At 39.9% G+C, this 19,173-nt stretch overlaps 2 protein-coding genes across 2 annotated transcripts in view; both read left to right on the top strand.

Annotated features, from left to right (window-relative positions):
* The window catches only part of ACY3 (aminoacylase 3), a 322,364-nt gene that overhangs the window by 55,961 nt on the left and 247,230 nt on the right, over positions 1–19,173 (top strand). The gene's annotated exons all lie outside the window — the stretch shown is intronic.
* On the top strand, positions 10,382–18,993 carry PTPRCAP (protein tyrosine phosphatase receptor type C associated protein). Its single transcript, XM_081950100.1, has 2 exons — positions 10,382–10,482; positions 18,394–18,993. The coding sequence occupies exons 1-2, from the start codon at positions 10,441–10,443 to the stop codon at positions 18,982–18,984; spliced, it is 633 nt and encodes a 210-aa protein (XP_081806226.1). The 5' UTR covers positions 10,382–10,440; the 3' UTR covers positions 18,985–18,993.

Genomic DNA, 19,173 nt, shown 5'->3' with positions numbered 1-19,173 from the left:
TTTGCTTTGTAGATGCTAAAATTATTTAGTCACCTTTGCATCGAAGGTGGCTTTTGAAACTGCATTTTCAGAGCATCCGTAAACCTTTAAACCTTTTCATTAGCTGCATTTTGGGGGGGGGGGGGAGTGATAATGCAAGCTTATATTCTTGTTTATTTAAACAGGTTTAATAAGCATGCCGCTCCTTTTCAATGAAATTTGAAATAAGCATGCCGCTCCTTTTATTAAACCTGTTTATTTAAACAGGTTTAATAAGCATGCCGCTCCTTTTCAATGAAATTTGCCAGGAATACACCCACACTTCGTGTGGGTGTATTCCTGGCAAAAGGACGAAAAGCTCTCTTTATTCTGTTAAAGTACTGAGTCAATACTACCATCCACCCCATTTTCAAATCCAGTGCCCATGAATGCCACTGGGGGTTCTAATTATTACTTTCTCATTATGTGTACTTTAAAACATTTACGGCTTCTCTCTAGGGCTGGCCAAGAACCAGCTTTTCATATAGAATTATTGTTCCCTAGCTCTGTTTTACAGCTTGCATCCCATGATTGTCAGAGATGTATGTTAAGTACTTTGGAGATACAATGTTCAGTAGGACTTTCTGTTCCCTTTTAAGGGAAAGCTAGCTTCCAAAAGAGCAAGGTTATGCATTGAGGAAGAGGTGATTAAAGTACAGGTAATCCTCAACTTACATGAGTTCATTTAGTGACTGAAGTTACAATCGCATTGAAAAATAACCATTTTTCACATGAACGTTACAGCATCCCCATGGTCACATGATCAAAAATCAGACACTTGGCAACTGGCTCATTTATGATGGTTGCAGAGTCCTGGGGTCATGTGACTCTTGCAACCTTCTGACAAGCAGAGTCAATAGGAAAGCTAGAGTCACTTAACGACCATGTTACTAATTTAACAATGGTGGCAAGAAATGGGGCAAAACTCACTTAATGACTGTCTGGCTTAGCAATAGAAAGTTTGAGCTCAATTGTGATTGTAAATTGAGGACTACCACTAGTAGAAGACCATGGACCTTGGGTAAATCGAGAAATCTTTCCAAATATGTAATTTTCACCTAAAATGGTGCTCAAAATGATGTAGATGATTTACAAAATGGGTCAAATCAACACAATACTAAATGCTAAATTTTAGTTTGGATGCTGTTCCCGCTATGAATGAATGAATGAATGAACGAACATCAGAGATGTTCTTGCCTGACGATCAATTTTTGATCTGAATTGGTCAGGATTCTTTGACTTTCCTGTATTTTACATGATAATTCTTTGATCTGGGTTTTATTTTGACAATATCAGGAAAACACGTTTATATATTGTTCTTCAATAGATCCTTGAAGAATATGTGAATATGAGAAAGTCTGTTGAATATTTGTTGGTTTAGAAAAATTGCATGATGGAATTATGGGATATTTTGTGCAAATATGGAGCTAAAAGGCTAGTCGCTGAAAGTGGTAAGTGAAATATCATGGATGTACAGCATGTGGGAGAATAAAGGGAATATCTAGTGAAACCTTCAGCATTTAGCAGGGAGAAAGATAAGCATAGGTAATTCCCTTTTGGTTATTTCATACATTAATGGATACATATATAAGGAATGCACAAGGTGATAGGAGAGAGAACATTTTAATATGTGCCAATTCTGGTAGAAAAATAGTGGCAATAAATGTCAACTGAAAATGTTCACATAGAAGGGTTTGCATCTGCCTATGTAAGACCTCAGCTTATCAAGAGGAACATAACTAAGTTGAATGTAGTAGGAATAGGATACACAAGAAATGTATGTGATAAATGGTAAATATAGTAAAGAATGAAGGGGAGGTAATAAGTGAAGACATTTGGATGCAAAAATAGCTGACCACCACGTAAGTACATGAAGGTAATTCCACCATGCAGACAGAAGGAATGAAAAGTGAATTTCACAACAAATATAAAACCCTAATAAGACCACATCTGGAATACTGAGACCAATTTTGGTCACCATACTACAAAAAAGATGTTGAGACCTTGGAAAAAATTCAGAAAAGAGTAACTAAGATGATCAAAGGCCTGGAGACTAAAACATGAAGAATAGCTGCAGGATTTGTGTTTGGCTAGTGACTGTCTAAAGAAAAGAATTAGGGGTGACATGATACCAGTATTCCAGTATTTGAGGGTCTGCCACAAAGAAGAGGGGGTCAAATTATTCTACAAATCACCAGGGGCCAGGACAAGGAACAATTGTTGGAAGCTAACCAAAGAGAAAAGCAATCTGGAATTGAGAAACTTCGTAACAGGACAATTAACCAGTGGAAAAGCTTGCCTTCAGAAATTGTGGGCGTTCCATCGCTGGAGGTTTTTAAGAAGATACTAGACAGCCACTTCTCTGAAATAGTATCGGTTCTCCTGCTTGAGCAGGGGGTGGGACTAGAAGATGTCCAAGGTCCCTTCCAGATCTGTTCTATTCACTCTACTGGAAGAAATAATACGTTGATAGTAGAGTAAAACAAAATGATGTGACCGAGTGAAGCTGATGAGATTCTTCAAATGACAGAAATAAGTTTAAAAGGCAAACTTGCAAGTCATGTATGGATATAGTAAAAATGAAGAAAAATTAGAGATACAGTGGATGCGTTGGTATTAATTAAAGTAAGCAGCATTTCCTTTTTTTATTTCATTTGCTGAGTGTTTCTCACTTTTCTTTCACTTTGCCAAGGATTTCTCACCCTGAAAAGGAATTGTGTGATTGATGCATATTTATATAAAGTTTTAAATCCCCAAAGATCTATTTTCTGCTTTGGTCCACTAGGGAGCCAGCTCTTCAATAACTGATCCAAAGAAAGTCCTTCGCCTTTTATAGCAATACAATGAATAAGGCGTTGTTGGGTTTTCTACAACTCCATTTGCTGGCTGTTTCCCTAGTCTCTGTCTTTTGATTTGGCATGTGTTTAACTTAGCCTAGATTTTTATTTTATTTATTTTCTCCAGTTTATATTGCTGCTTTGGGAAACTACAGATTTTAAGACTCTCCCAGGAACTGAAAACATTGTGTTTTCTTCAGTTGTAGAATATCCCCCTCTTCTTGATTCTGGTCCATTCAGCCATATGCTACATGTATCTTCCCATTTCTGTTTTAGCCAGATGTCAGCTTTTCTAATTTGTTGTAGAATTGGTATGCCAGTGGAGGAAGCCTTGTGACAAATCCAACAGAACGGAGAGAGCCTGCTTGTTAGGGGAGTGGTTTTGTTATATAGCTTTATTAAAACATTTTTTTAAACTAATGCAATCTAATATAGAGTAAGGAAGAAAAAAGAAGAGAAGTAAAAGTATAAGAAAAAAAGTAAAAAAAATAGAAAAGAAGAAAGATACAAAGAAGTGGCTTCCAATCATTTTTACAGCTGTTATTTACAGTACATTGATGAATTTACATCTTTATCTAAAATTACATCATGATTCTTTCTATATCCTGTCAAATCAAAGCAACATCATAAGTTCATCTTTTTCTGTTTTACACAGAATGTCCATAAGGGGCTTCCAGTGAGCAATTATCAAGTGGGTTATTGTTTAACTAGTCAACATGGCCATCTACTCAAGTTCTATCAACTTCATTGTAGGCATTGCCAGATCTTTCCAGCTGTATGCATACAGCAATCTTGCTATGGTCATCTATACAAAAACAATTCCATAACTTTTCCACTACTACAAAATTTGATCTCTTGTCTTCTTCCTGACAAAGTGTGCCAAGACATCTCACAGAACATTTCAATACTTGCCTTATATCCTCATCCCATTTGGAAAAAAAAATGATGAGGCTTTAATAATCCTTTCTTTATTGTAATACCTTCAACATAATCCTCTGGAATTGTTCTGAAAAAAAAAATTCAATTCCCGTAATACCAGATTATCTTTCTGTCTTTCTTTTTATAACCTCAGTTCTACTCTCCAGAATTTCCACTTTGTCATTAATTTGTTTTATATCACCATTGATTTCTACAGAAACCTCCATCTTCTTAACTTTTTCTTTCATTTCCTCTTTCAGTTTTACAAGTCTTTTATACATTCTTTTTTCAAAAAAATGTCTGTTTAATATTAAATGATTCAGATTATTTATTGTCTAATTTTGCAAACATTTTCTGAAGCAAGTCTGGTGTAATTCCTCTCTGGTAGTGGTGAAATTCAAATTTTTTTACTACCGGTTCTGTGGACGTGGCTTGGGGTGTGTGGCAGGGGAAGGATACTGCAAAATCTCCATTCCCTCCCCATTCCAGGGGAAGGATATTGCAAAATCTCCATTCCTACTCCACTCTGGGGCCAGCCTGAGGTAGTATTTGCTGGTTCTCCAAACTACTCAAAATTTCCGCTACCGGTTCTCCAGAACCTGTCAGAACCTGCTGGATTTCACCCCTGCTCTCTGGATGTTGCTCTAGCAATCCCCCCTGCCCCCCCCCCTCTCTCTTTTTTGGCCACTTTTCTGGTGCATCTTATTGTAATGTTATAGTGAAAAAGTGTTTCAAATATAAGGGGAAGACTAAAAGGCAGGTTTCTCTCTTTTTCCCCCTGTTTTGTCTTTCTGTGCCCTTAATACTTTGTCTCATATGGCAATCTGCCATCAGTCACCATCACAATATGTATCATATTATCTTTATCTTTTGTTTTATAAAATCCATTAATTGTCTGCACTCTTTAATAGTCAACAAATAACATTCTCACAAAGATCTATTCTGTTTTCTATTAAATTTCAATTCGTTCTAAAGCACTTTTACCAAAAATCATTTTTTCAAAAGTAGTGTCCCCTTCATTGCCTTTAAACTTCGTTGTAGTCAATCCTTGTTAAGCCTTTTGCGAAAAGTTTAAATCCTTTGAAGCTTCCCCTTTGCTAATCTAGAAAGAATGTTGATTTACCAAGTGGATTTCAATTATCCCACTGCTCGGAAAACCTCTCTTTAGCTGTAAATAAATTGCATCGAAAAGTGGTTAAGAAAGTACAGCTTTTGTGAACTTTGTGTCCATATAGGCTGCATTATGGCTGTGCACTTGATTGGATTTTCTCAACTCGTAGCCACTGGATTCATGAGCTAATTGCAAAAGGTTTCTATGGTCTCCTTGTCCAGAGCAGTTGTTCGGATTGCAAGTGGGCAATCTCATATTCTCTCTTTTTTCTAGAGTGACTATGCCAGACAGAATTTACCATCTAGCCACCGATCTCTGATGCAATACCACCTCCATTCCTTCAGGGACATCTAGTCCCACCATAGATTCTCTCCCGGAAACATAGAGTAATGAACTAAAGTGGCTGTTTTCGCAAATCTTGTGCCAGCCAGTAGAGCTTGCCTAAGTGATGTCAGTATTAATTTTGACTGTTGTAAAAGTAGTGTTCTGGCCTGCAACATTAAGTTGTGAAACACTTTATAGTTAAATTTACTTGGACTTGTTTTAACTTGGAATCTAGTTTGATGTGGAGCCCTTGACGTATCTTCTAACTGGATAGCTGCTCATCCTGGCTTGATTATACAGATGGAGATGGATTGTTTAAAGAACTAGCAGAAGCTTATAAATGCCTTATAGAAAATAGTATTCTGGTGGCAGTTTATGTTCAATTAATTGGTATGCATCAAATATATAAATATTTTGAGTCAAATGTTTCGCGTGATCCTAATGGAACATGTCTGAGTTGCAGAAATGAAGCTTGAGGTTCAACATGAGTAGTCAGAATATAGAAAATATGTGTAGAATAAAAACTTTATTTTCCTTGACACCCCAACAATCACCTATTTCCTTCTCTTGTCACAACTCCACTAAGTTCAATTTTAACAAAGAAAGGAGCTATGCAAATAATTTTATGTGACTGCACTGGGTCATACATCGTGCCTCCGTTATTTAATGAAAGGGGTGTTGGCTCAGCAGAGACTACACTGACATAAAGCAAAACTTGATTTTGTCACCTTTTAATTTCCAAAAGAAGGGCTTAAAAAACTCTTAACTGCCCTCCCCTCTGAAAAATGGCAAGCCCGCCTATCCCATGTTACTGTCCTGAGCAAGGTTATGGTAAGTATGCAGCCCCTAGTTACCTAAATAAGACAGTATATCTTCTATACTATAGGATGATAGTTTAAAATGTCTAATTTAGGTTCTGATATTTTGCTAGAAAATAACAAGATTATTTTTTTTATTTCCATAAGCAATATCCAGTGATGCTGCTAGATGTAATGTGGGCTAGGGATATAAGAAAGAGTTATTAAAATCCCTGTATTTCACATACATGTTCTGTGTCTCTTTCCTCTTGTTTAACATCTACATGAAACAGCTGAGAGTAGTCATCTGACAATGTGATGACATCACTACCTGACTGATGCCAGCCCTTAAAAGGCAATGTGGCTCCAGAGAGACAGCAGAAGTCTTGATGATTCAACATCATAGTCAATGAGTGAGTAGACATGTGCTAGCAAGCAGTTTTGATCAGGAAGTTGAACAAGAATTGGTAGCATGGACAGTTGTGCTGTACAATAGGCCTCACACTGATGAGCTGAATTCACAGCCTGGGAGGTACAGTGGAACCATTGTTAATCTTAGATGACCTTCTGGTAGTTGCAACTTATGGATCTTCAGACATCTGTGGTCTTTCTGGAAAAGTGAAACTGGTCCCCACAGGCACTGTGAAAGAGAGTTGCATATGAATGCTTTCAATGTGTTCTTCACATTAAAAGGAAAAGGCAGCTGGAGTAATATAGAACATTAGAGACTGAGAGTAGGGCGAGGGTAGCAATCTCACTTTGTTTTCTGGTAAATCAATGCTTTGTGCTAAGCTGCATAGTCCACAACAACCATTTTATAAATAGTACGGATCTGCAAAATAGCCTGGCCTGCTTCCAGAATTTGTTTTCTTCCTGGAATGTGCTGACCTGAGCATTCCAAGAGCAGCTCATCCATTTCAAAAAGTAAATTTTGCAGAACAAGAAATGTTTATGGTGGTCCATAAATGGTCCACCTCTGAAACAGACTTACTTTGCATTTCTGATTCACTTTAGGCCAAGCTACCCTCAGAACTAGCTGCTTAGCATAAGGGAACCCTAGCTGATGAAACAACACAGCCACCATAACAAAACAATTGTGTTTAAGAAGTCATTTGCTATATTTTAGAAGGCGATAAGTTACTAAAACTGTTTACACTAGTTGTGACAATTGTGGAAATTATACATACAATACATACATACACACATACTTTTTATTTTTTTCTGCACTTTCTAATTTTTCTTTTTAATTTTTAAGCTTTCTGTTAGATTGTGTCTTTTTAATTGTAACATCTAAAAACATTGTGGGAAAAAAGCCAAAGTAGAACAACCTTCCAAAAAATAGAACCACAATGGCAAAAAGGGATGAGGTGGCTCAGTGACTAAGATGTTGAGCTTGTCGATCAGAAAGGTCGGTAGTTAAAATCCCTAGCACCGTGTAATGGAATGAGCTCCCGTTACTTGTCCCAGCTTCTGCCAACTTGGCAGTTCGAAAGCGTGTAAAAATGCAAGTAGAAAAATAGGAACCACCTTTGGTGGGAAGGTAACAGTGTTCCATGCGCCTTCGGCATTTAGTCATGCCAGGTACATGACCACAGAGACATCTTCGGACATCTTCGGCTTTGAAACAGAGATGAGCACCACTCCTTAGAGTCGGGAACGACTAGCACATACGGTATGTGTGAGGGGAACCTTTACCTTTACCTTTTAATGGCGAAAAGAACATTGGAAAGAAAGCTCAAAGTGATGCAATTACCTGCACAATGCTTATTCCAAACTACAATAATAAAATCTCACTTCAAATATATACTGGCAAGATGTGCAAAGAACACCAGCTTGGCTCCAATATAGAGTCAGAATTTCTACTGACAAGTCAAGAAGGATTCATTTGAAAAATGTAATCCATCCACAAATGAAAAGAACAGAAACGCCACAAAAATAATAAATGCAGGAGTCAGTGAAATGAGTTTCTCCTTAAAAGACTCAAGAATGCATGGCAAAATACATTAAGGCAAACAATAACAAAACCTTCAAATAGGGAACTTGGGCCATGGGAGGATAAAAGTCATTAAAGGTGTGATACAATCAGAGGTGGGTTCCTACAGGTTTGGACCGGTTTGTCCAAGTAGGTAGTAACTCGGCCTGCCGTGGCCCTGAACCGGTTCTATTGGCAGTGGCGTCATCTTGATTTTTGGTACTGCGCATGCGCAGAACAATTATCATACGCAGAAATGTATTTTTTTTCCTTTTCTAACGTTGTGCGTTTGTGCAGACTTTTTAGGTGCAAATGCGCACGTGCACAAAAAAATTTTGCACGCCGAACTGGCAGCAACCCACCCCTGGATCCAACAGAACTCATCCTCTTATGAAAGCACCAATAAACCTGTTCTAGAAAAAGATCTGCAACATTCCAGGAATTGTATTCTTTTTCATAAAATGAATAAATGGGCCCTTCCTATGGCAAAAGTTTGTGTGAATGAGGACATTGTACCAAAATGTTGTTTTAAAAAGTTATAAAAAATGAATGATGTAAAAGGATCATGTTATAGCCGCTCCTCATGATTAAACTCCCTTCTCATGAAGGAACCTCTCCAGCAGCCTGGTGAAAGTGCAGAGAGACTTTGTTGGCCATCCATGACATTCTACGCCCAACAACATCCTGTTGTGGTTTGCAGACAAAGAACAGAGCAACTATTTTAATGCACGTGCATGCTGCAAGCATCACTTGAGCATTATTTTTGAAAGACATCTGCACGGGTGGGTGGCAGGTCCATGGGTCTTCCTGTCCTAGCTCAAACAATTATGGGGGCAGCAGGAAGCTTGCGGCTGATGCTACTGAGCAGAGGCACTGAGGTTGCCAGAACCTGCGGAAATAGAGTAGAGCAAATGCAAACAGGCGTGCAGCCTGTTTGCTCGAGTCCTGTAGATTTTCACCATTTTGTGATCATCCTCTGAATGTACAACTCTTTTTCTGCCTGGAAATGTATTAAGATACATTTTGGCCAGGGAATTCTGACAAACACAGTCCCAATGGAGTTGGTAGAAAGTACTTTCAGAGTTTACAGGTCATCCTTTATCCTTTATACCAGGGGTGTCCAAACTTGGGAACTTTAAGACTTGTGGACTTCAACTCCCAGAATTCCCCAGCCAGCCATGCTGAATTCTGGGAGTTGAAGTCCACAAGTCTTAAAGTTTCCAAGTTTGGACACCCCTGCTTTATACACATAAGCCAGAGTCTCTCCCATCCTATATCCATCCATTTGATAATTTTCCATTCAGCACCTCATTGTCTGACATTTTGAGCTGAATTTCTTCTATTCCACCTTCTAGGTCATTTTTAATGTGTTGAGCAGCATAGAGCTGAGGATGGAGCTCTGGAGTACACTCACTTAGTACTTACTTCCCGGTGGATGCAGAATCACCTGTGAACATAGCATCCTTTGGATGTGGTTGTTCAACAGGTTGGATTTAATCAGATTGTAGTATTTGTCATGAAAGACCCTCTCATTGTTTTACAAAGATCAAGGTATACTCCATCCACAGCCTACCACAGCCTCACAATCATTCTCTCATAAAAAGAGATACTGTAAATCTAACACAATTTGTTCTTAACATGCTCATTCTGCTTCCTGGCAATAGTGGCATTTATTTTCTAAGTGCTTTCAAACAAGCTGCTTAGCAACCTGTTCTAGTACTTTGTCGAGTACAGAAATAATTTGATTTTGGATTTCCTAGGATTTGCTCCTTCTTCAGTTGGAATATTTGGGTGAAATTTGTTCTTCTAGCATCTCACTAATTCTGCCCTGTCCAGATCCTCAAATTTGTTACTCAGTTCCAGGGGCATAAGTCATCTAATATCTTGATACTTTTCTTTCAAGATGCCTACAAGAACTAGCAACGTTTATTGAGATGCCTTCTTTTTTCTTGGTGTCCTCCTTATATCTTCTGTGTTCCTGGACAATTTCCAGAGCCATGTCCTGCTCTGAGGTTATTTCTGTTAGTCTTCAGGAAAATCCTCTTTATCCTCATCACTTTTAAATATGATCTTAAGCTGGCCTTCATTCTTTCATACTCTTTTCCATGAGAAAATTTATATATAAGTACCATGTCCCTTCCTGCACTGTGTAAGACAATTGGCAGGTTGGGAGAGATCTTCTCCCCTTATTCTCTCTTCCACCCCCACCCTCCATTAAGGCACACCTGAATTTTGTTTATTTTATTTTGGAAGACTTCATGAAGGAAAATAGGATGTTCTGCTGCTCCTCCAGTAGTTTTGGATAGTTTATTCAAGATAGACAAGCGAGGCAGAACAGTCTGCATATGGTGCTGAGCAAAAATGTGCAACAAAACCCCATCTCAGGGTGAGAAACACAGGCAGGAAGCCCTCCCTACTCTCTACGCTTTGAAGAGTTTCATTTTTTCATCTCTTCAAGACTCAATGGAGCTCAGCAGAGACAGAACTGCATCGCTTTGGATGATGGTAAGGGAACCAACGATACAACGGGGAAGAAAAAGAGAATGAATATGAAAGTGGTGCATAACTTAGCCTAGCAAGGGGGGGGGGGTATTAATAGCCCAGATTTTAAATTACAACTATTATCTAAAACTACCTGTAGCTGGAATCAGTGACTCCATTGGGCCAGAAATGGTGCTTCGTTAATGTGCAGAGTTCTCTGTACTTTCCCAGAACAATCAATTTCCAACTTAGTTCATTTGCTTATCAATAGCAAATCCCAGATTCCTCTGGTTAAGAAAAGCCACAATGTGGAACATAGCGTAGAAGAGTGGCTTTTTGCACAAGTTAGTTTTTAACATCTTGCATGGGTGGGGTGGAGAGAGGAAATGCTTGTCCCTCTCTAAGCATGATGAAAAACTTTGTAGAAAAGGCGTAAACACCACATTTTCTACATTCCTGCTTTGGAAACACACAGAAGCCGACTACGTTCCATCGCTTTTCCTTTGGGATGGAAAAGACATTGTTGCTTTGGAATGGCTCCTGTCCCAGCACTTAAAGAAGTCCATTGCAGATCATTTGTAAGCCACTGAAAATAGATGTTTTGTTCTTCAGAGTGAAAACACAGTTTTGTTTCTGTACCAAGTAATCAAGACTGTATGTATTCAGAAGAAGGGTTAAATTTTTTCTTGTTACATGGCTCTTTGTGAGCTACGTTGTGTGGCTAGAAGATTTTTCTGAGTAACCCATGTTCACTTATTAAAAGAACAAGAGAACTGTTCTTTTACAACCATGATTTTCACCCTACTCTTTGTGTTTAGAAAATATTGGGTCCTCTTAGTTCATGTGTTGCCTTGTTCACTATCTAAAAATGCACAGGACTAGGTAATTTGGAGTGTGCATGTTTTGTGATTTTCAACATCAATCGATATAACTTGTATCTGAAGATGAAGTTCATCCAGAAGTCAAGAGTTGCCATTTGCTTCTGCTGTAGTAGTTCCTTCTGTTGACTTACTAGGTTTTAAAAAAGTGAGAAGGGAGCAATTTAACTATAAGGGAAACTGATTACAAATACGAGTTGCCTTAGATCTCTGCTCCGGGGTGGGTTCCTATGGGCGTTGGTTTGCTTCGCATGCACTTCGCTCGCCCACCAGACATGCACTGCGCATGCGTGCACAGTTCACTGTACATTATTCTGCACATGCACGAAGACCGTGAAAAACTAATAAAAAACATGCCAGCAACGGCAGTGGAGACTGGGGAGCCGGTTTGGGGGCATGGCCAGCCTGGGTCGCTGCCAGAGCAAATTACCACTACTGGTTCGCCCAAACTGATGCGAACCAGTAGAAATCCACTTCTGCTCTGCTCCTTGAATTTCAAGAGATTTCTTTCAAATAAGAGTTTTCAGATTGCATCCTAAGGGATCAACTGGTACTGCTAGTCCTCGAATTATGACCACAATTGAGCCCAAAATCTATGTTGCTAAGTGATACATTTGTTAAGTGAGTTTTATCCCATTTTATGACTTTTCTTTCCACATTTGTTAAATGAATCACCTCAGTTGTTAAGTGAATCTGGCTTCCCATTGACTTTGTTGTTAGCAGGTCACAAAAGAGGATCTCATGACCCCAGGACACTGTAACCATCATAAATATGAACCACTTGTCAAGCGTCTAAGTGTAGATTATGTGACCACAGAGATGCCACCAGGGTTATGTGAAAAATGGTCAAAAATCACTTTTTTTCACAGCCACTGTAACTTCAAGCAGTCACTAAACAAACTGTTTGTAAGTCAACTACTACCTGTACTGGCAGCCATGTTCTATGCCAGAACAACACTCTCTGCCCAGCTAATAATTATTCTAAATACTGCATGTAGGGTGAAGGCTGGTATTGAAGACTGACTTTTAATATGATACACGCAAATATGCAAATACTATACATGCAAATATTATACATGCAAATATCCCTCAAATATTTTAATTGTTTAAGTGTGTTAAGGTAGAAGTTTGTGCAGCCTGAATTTTTGTGCAAATTGGAAACTTACTAAAACGGCTACACAAACTGTAGGATTTATCTCCCCACCCCCACCCCCTCGTAAATATTACATATTTCCTAATTAGAGAGCCAGTTTGGTGCAATTATTTAGGCATCAGGCTAGAAACTAGAAGATTGGGAATTCTAGTCCCACTTTAGGCATAAAGCCAGCTGTCTGGTCTTGGGCCTGCCATTACCTCTCAGACTTAGAAAGCAGGCAACTCTTTCAAGTCAGCTTTGCCAAGGAGGGTTAATTTTGTATGAAAGGCTGAGGAGCTTAGAATATTTGGAATGTGTGTCTTTCATTTAATCCTCAATCAATATTTTGTTCCAGTGGGATCTTGCCCAAATATAATTCAGAGAAGTCTAAGACTGAGGAAGACTCACACTTCCTTTATCCACATGGATATCTGTGGGCTCCCAGCTATTGTTGATAAATGCCAATAGGCCAACCAACACAATTTGGTGAACGACTATTCTATTTTTTGAAGGGTCATAAATTCTATTGTACAACAATATAGCTGTTATACATAGCAGCCAAACGTACATGAATAATTTGAGACGCTGTAACATAACAAGTTGTTCAAATTATATTCTGATTTGGTAAAAGTATGTTGAGCAGTGGCTTGTTAGATCATGGTTTATTATGGATCCCTTAGTTTTTTCAGGTTAGTGGCCCCTTTGAAATTTTGAGTGTGAGAAATGAGTGCTGCATACAAATCAGTGGTGGTATTCAATTTTTTTTTTACTACCGGTTCTGTGGATGTGGCTTTGTGCACCTGGCATGGCTTTGTGGGCGTGGCAGTGGCAGGGGAAGGATACTGCAAAATCCCCATTCCCTCCCTACCCCACTAACTTGCTTTCCATCTCTGTTCTCCTGTTCAGGGCAACAAAAGAAGATCAGTTGGGAGGCTGGGAGGCAGTGGGGGCGGGGCCAGCCTACTTGCCGGTTCTCCAAACTACTCAAAATTTCTACTACCGGTTCTCCATAACCTGTCGGAACTGGCTGAATACCACCTTTGATACAAATGGGATGGGACTACTTACAATACTTATGAAGGGATTTAAGTCCAGCCTACTTCCTAATGCAGGAATCAAATTACAGCATCCCTTATAAATCGCTAAGCAAGCATTTCTTAATCTTAGCAATGCTAAGATGTATGGACCTCAACATGTCTTAACATTACCAAGGTTGAGAAACACTGGCCTGATATATCCTTGGACCAGAAGTGAGTTGCTTCTGGTTAGGCCCGTTTCGACCGAACCAGCAGTAGAATTCAGGCCTAGGTCACAGAACCGGCAGTGACCCAGGCCTGCCATGCCCCCGAACCAGTTCTCCGGTGTTTTCTGCCGTTGCCGGCATGGTTCTGCGCATGCACAGATCAATTTTTAGTCAAATGTGCATGCGCAATGCACGGCTGGTGCACACACGTGCGAAGCAAGTAGCGAGTGCACAAAACACGCGCACAGCAAACCGGTATTAACTGGTTCAGGAACCCACCCCTGCCTTGGACATACCAAACAAAGGTTCACTTTTTCTGTGGTTGTTTGGTTCCTCTTATCATTGCTCTTAGTTGTTTTTATAAATCTTTCTTAACATTTCACTAAAATCTGCCCTTCTGCAAAAGCTCCATCATTTGCTTTTGGAAAGCATTGTGCACTTTACCTCAGGGATGGAAGGCAATTATGGACATCAACAAACTGCCTTTATTCCTCTTGCTGCTTATTTCAATTCAGATTAATTCCAAGTTAGCATCTTTGGTTTTCTGTGCAGACATGGGCATTTTAACCTAAAATGCAAGTCAGCCTCATTTGTTGTTTTTCGAATAAATTATATCCTCTAATTCCTGAAATCCAGTCCAAAGATGCCACTGCCCTTCATCTAGTAAATGACATTTGACTTCCTTTAATATGAATTCAATATGTTCTTTTCAATACTCTGTGCATTGACAGCCCCCATTCAAGGAAGAGTGGGTAAATCTATTCCACAAAGCACCTTAAAGCAGGACAAGAAGCAATGGATGGAAACTATTCAAGGACAGAACCAACTTTATTAATCAGTGGAATGAGTTGCCTCCAGAAGTTGCGGGTGCTGTAACACTGGAGGTTCTTAAGAACAGATTGAACAACCATTTGTCTGAAATGGTACATGGTTTTTCTGCCTCAGCAGGAGTTTGGACCAGAAGATCTCCAAGGTCTCTTCTAACTCTGTTATTCTGTCCATTAGAATATAGACGATGAATGCTGTGCATTTTATAAACCGATTTCTGATTTTCACTGGTGGGTTAATAGGCTCTTAAAGTTACTCTGTCAATTAATCTTATTCTGGGTTTCCTCCATCTTCCAGTCTGAGTTTGATAGTCTTTGCTCAAACCCACATTTCCCAGTCTTTCTAAAATGCAAATAATTTCATGCCAACAATTTATTGTCTGCATCTCATAAACCATATTCTCGGAAATCATGTTTTTCTGTTACCATTTTCATTTTTGGTAATTCAAATGGCAGTATATTTTCACTTTCTGCTTCACTTCTATGTATAGGAAGGAAGGAAGGAAGGAAGGACACAACCAGCAGCGCTCACAAATTTTTCACTTTTCTTCCATGGCTTCAAAGTCCAAGATAAATTAACTGTTCTTGACGGCATCAAGAGAGAATGCCTGAATGGCTATGATAAGCCAGCTGCTTTGTCACATCCATCAACTACACACCTGAGAAACAGGACACTTTCTAAACCAGCAGATCTGATACATATTATTGTGTATTCCTTTTAAGAGGGAGTCACAAATTATTACAATTGACCTGTTGATCCTTCTACAGGTAGCAGTTGTATCCTTACTTCTTTACAGGTCTCCACTTTTCCTTCTTAAGCACTTGTCTCTTCCTTACAAACCCAAAGGTTATTTTTTTTAAAATGAAAACCTGAAAATTATTTTTAATGGTGGAAAATTTCTTCAGAAGATCCTTTCTGTAAACCGCTCTCATCCATTGGACTTGTTGCTTATCTCTCTTCCTTGTGTAACTCTGCAACGTGTATCCAGTCTTAAGTGGATTACCTAGATTTGGCTCAAGAAATCTTCATTCTTTTATCAGCTGACAAAAGCTCTTGCTCTGATCCTTTCCCCCTCAAGTACAGCTAGTGAGTCTCCATTTGCAGCATACATTTTTGTGGTTTTTCAGGTAGAACACAAATATGCCAGATATTGCAGATAAAGAAGAACTGCACAATCAACTCCATCCAACAGCTCTTCCGTTCTTTGCACGATTCACTGGATTTGTTAATGATCTCCTACATCTGAACTTTATCACAAAACTCTTGCTTTACTTGCTCATCAAGCTCTCTTTCTGAACATTTCTATTTTTTTCAATGGCTTCTTCCTCAAGAATCAATCATTCTAGCCCCCACAATAAACAGTGCTTCTTCTTACTACCCCATCTCTGAGGTTGCTCCCTACTAAACACGGGTGTTTTTTTTTTTTCCTGTGCGGGTAGGTATATTTCAAAATAAAGTTCAAGGCCATAATTACTTACTACACATTTTAGTTATTTATTTTTTTAAACTACCAAAGAATTCTCCTTAGAAATAAAAGCCATGCAGATGACCACATGATTTAATGCAGATTCTTTAAAAGAAAAGAAAAAAGGCTGGCAGAAGGATTGGCAGAGATGAGGCCCAACATTGAGGATTCCAGGTTTATTGAATGGCACTCCAATTATCCTGAGTTCACACAACACACTAAACCATTAACCATATTTGCAATAGCCAATGAAAATGTTAACAGCATAATACATTAAATCAGTTTAAACGCCTTCCAGATTATCTGTCCTGTTGAGGTGAGAGGAAAACAGTTTGTCTAAGTGTATGACAGGACTACAGGCTGTCCTCAACTTACAGTTCATTTAGTGACCGTTCAAAGTTACAACGGCAGTGAAAAAAAAGTGACTTATGACCGTTTTTCACACTTACAAGAGTTGTAGCATTCCCCATGGTCATTTGATCAAAATTCAGGCACTTGGCAACTGGCTCATATTTATGACGGTTGCAGTGTCCCAGGGTTCATGTAATCACCTTATGTGACTTTCTGATAAGCAAAGTCAATGGGGAAGCCAGATTCACTTAACAACTGTGTTACTAACTTAGCAAGTGCAATGATTCACTTAACCGTGGCAAGAAAGATCGTAAAACGGGGCAAAATGCACTTAACGAATGACTCACTGAGCCACAGAAACGTTGGGCTCAATTGTGGTCGTAAGTTGAAGATTACCTGTACTTGCAAAAATCATCTTCCCTTCTTTTGAAGACATTGAAGCATTGAGAATAAGAATCAGCAATGCGGTGCCCTTTTAGTGTCTCATGGAGATGCCACAACAGGGATGTCCAACCCACTTGCCCACAGGCTACATGCACCTTTGAGCAGCTAGTAATGCGGCCCCCACAAGAACTCCAAAATAAAGGAAGTTACATTAACTATATTATATATTTCATACATGGCCCAAGACAATTCCTCTTCACTCAGTGCAGCCCAGGAAAGCCAAAAGTTTGGACATGCCTCCGCTACAACAGACATAGTTCCTATCTTCTGAAACAAAAGTTGAGATTCCTGCTGATTTCCCATTTTTCCAGGTAGAAAAACCCATTTACTTTGAGCACAAATGCTGAGACTGTCAGCATTTATTTTTAAAGTAACAGACTGTTAGCAGACGTTTAGTCACAAGAGAGCTGGAAGAAATAAAGTATTTGGGCAATATTAGCAGAGTTTGCAAGAGCAAACCAGTAGCTGAAGATTGCCAGATGGGAGACTTCAGAGGTTCTTACCTCCTAATTCTTTCAATTACACAATCCAGAATTGTCTAAAAATAGCAGAAAGATGTGTAAAAAATAATACGCATGTACATTTCTTTCTAAAACCGTAAGGTTTCTCTGGGTACATAATCTCCTTTTTTTAAGTGCAGAGTATATTTAGCCCTGAGTATTATGTGGATGGGTCTTTATCTTCAGAAATAACCACCAAGGTAGAACTTGTGCAAGGACAAAATCTTAAATCATTCTCTCTCCCTCATGCTATCGTTATAGCGGGAAGCATGCATCTTATGAGTTGTGAGACTGCAGCAATGCTGCAAAGTGCCCAACATCAGAACTACCCCACTATCTAAAGTAGACCGCAAAAGAGGTGAAACTCTTTGTACTATTTTAAAAATACAAGTCATTGGAGGGCAGTAGCTAACTGGTTAACAGGTCAAGTCTAAATAGCACCTGAGCAATTGTAAGATACTTCCAGTCCATCTTTGTCCATGCTTTCCCTAACAAATTGTAGTGGAGGCCAATTATTGTGCAACTTAAATTTCTAGGATAGAATTCCCAAGATTCCATAGCTACAGGATTGCTTCACGGGCTGAATATAGCAAATGGCCCTTTCACACACAAGGGCTGTGCTGATCTGAGATTTGTGCTAGTCTCTTTTGTCCCCACCCCATATGGGGGGGGGGGGGCTTATAGGCTCAGTAGGTGCTAGGGGGAAAACATTGCCGTGGCAGCTGTGCATCGTCTCCTCTAGATTTACGGGGCAGCCGATTTCCCATTGGTGGGGTCTTGCCTTCCATTTCTTGGGATGTCCCCCTTTCCCTCTACCCAACGTACCACGGCGCATTGCCCCACCATCTCATGCTTCCCAAGGAGAGGCTGACTTTGGTTTCATGGCATGAGAAGAATGAGGGTGGGCCAGGAGGAGCTAGCTTGTCAGGCACCAATGGCCAGTTAGAAGGAGCACTGGGAATCTCCCCGTGGAGACAAAGTGAAGCACAGGGGGGCTCCTGTTGAAGATTTGAGGAGCAAGTCAGGCGGCTGCATGGAAGTGTCCAAAGAAGCTAGGCTCGTGACTAATCCAGACTCTCTTCTTTTTACAGAAGCTCAGGCTTCCCCATGTCCTCTTACTGTTACTTCCTGGGAAAATCCAGGCGGAGAATCCAGAGAGTGGCGGGGGAAACAATGGGAATGCCACAGTGAATATCCTTATCTGCCTGCTGTTTATGCTGCTGCTGCTGCTGTTTTTAGCATGGTACTATTTGAACCGGAAAACAGAAGGAAGGTACCATCCTCAGCACCTGATGAGAAGCCTGGTTGTTTGGTGGCAACAGCTCTGGAGGGAGAGACTTTCGGAGGACCTGGATGAGGACTACCAGGATGAGCAACAGAGCGATGGAGAGCTTGAGGAAGAGCAACGACAGCATGAGGAGGATGGAGAAGAAGAGGAAGAAGAAGAGGAGGAGGAGATGGAAGAGGAGGAGGAGAAGCAGCAGCAGTTCCTCCAGGAGGAAGAAGAGAAGCTGACTAAGGAAGCCAATCAAGAGGCAGTAGTGGAAGTGACCTTGGAAGAAGATGAGGCATCAAAGGCAGCCCAGGGCAGCTCAGAGGTTCTATTGAGTCATCTGCATTCCTTCTCTGGAACAGCATCCTGGGAAGACAGTGGCAAATCACTGAGTGTCACCGCTCTCTAGAAATCCCAGGGGAGGAGGGAAGGATGGACTTGTCACAAACAAGCTTCTAATGCTTGGGTACCAGATCCACATAGGGGGAACCCAAGACTGCTTCCACTGGGGAGCAGCACTGTTTGTACGGTTGAATTTTCTTCTTTCTAACCTGTTCCAAAAAGCTTGCTCTCCAAAAAAGAAAACAAAAAAATAAGT

This window comes from Natrix helvetica (genome assembly GCF_964273705.1).
Source record: "Natrix helvetica genome assembly, chromosome: 1".
Classification (NCBI taxonomy): Eukaryota; Metazoa; Chordata; class Lepidosauria; order Squamata; family Natricidae; genus Natrix; species Natrix helvetica.
This window is presented reverse-complemented; position numbering and strand designations above follow the sequence as displayed.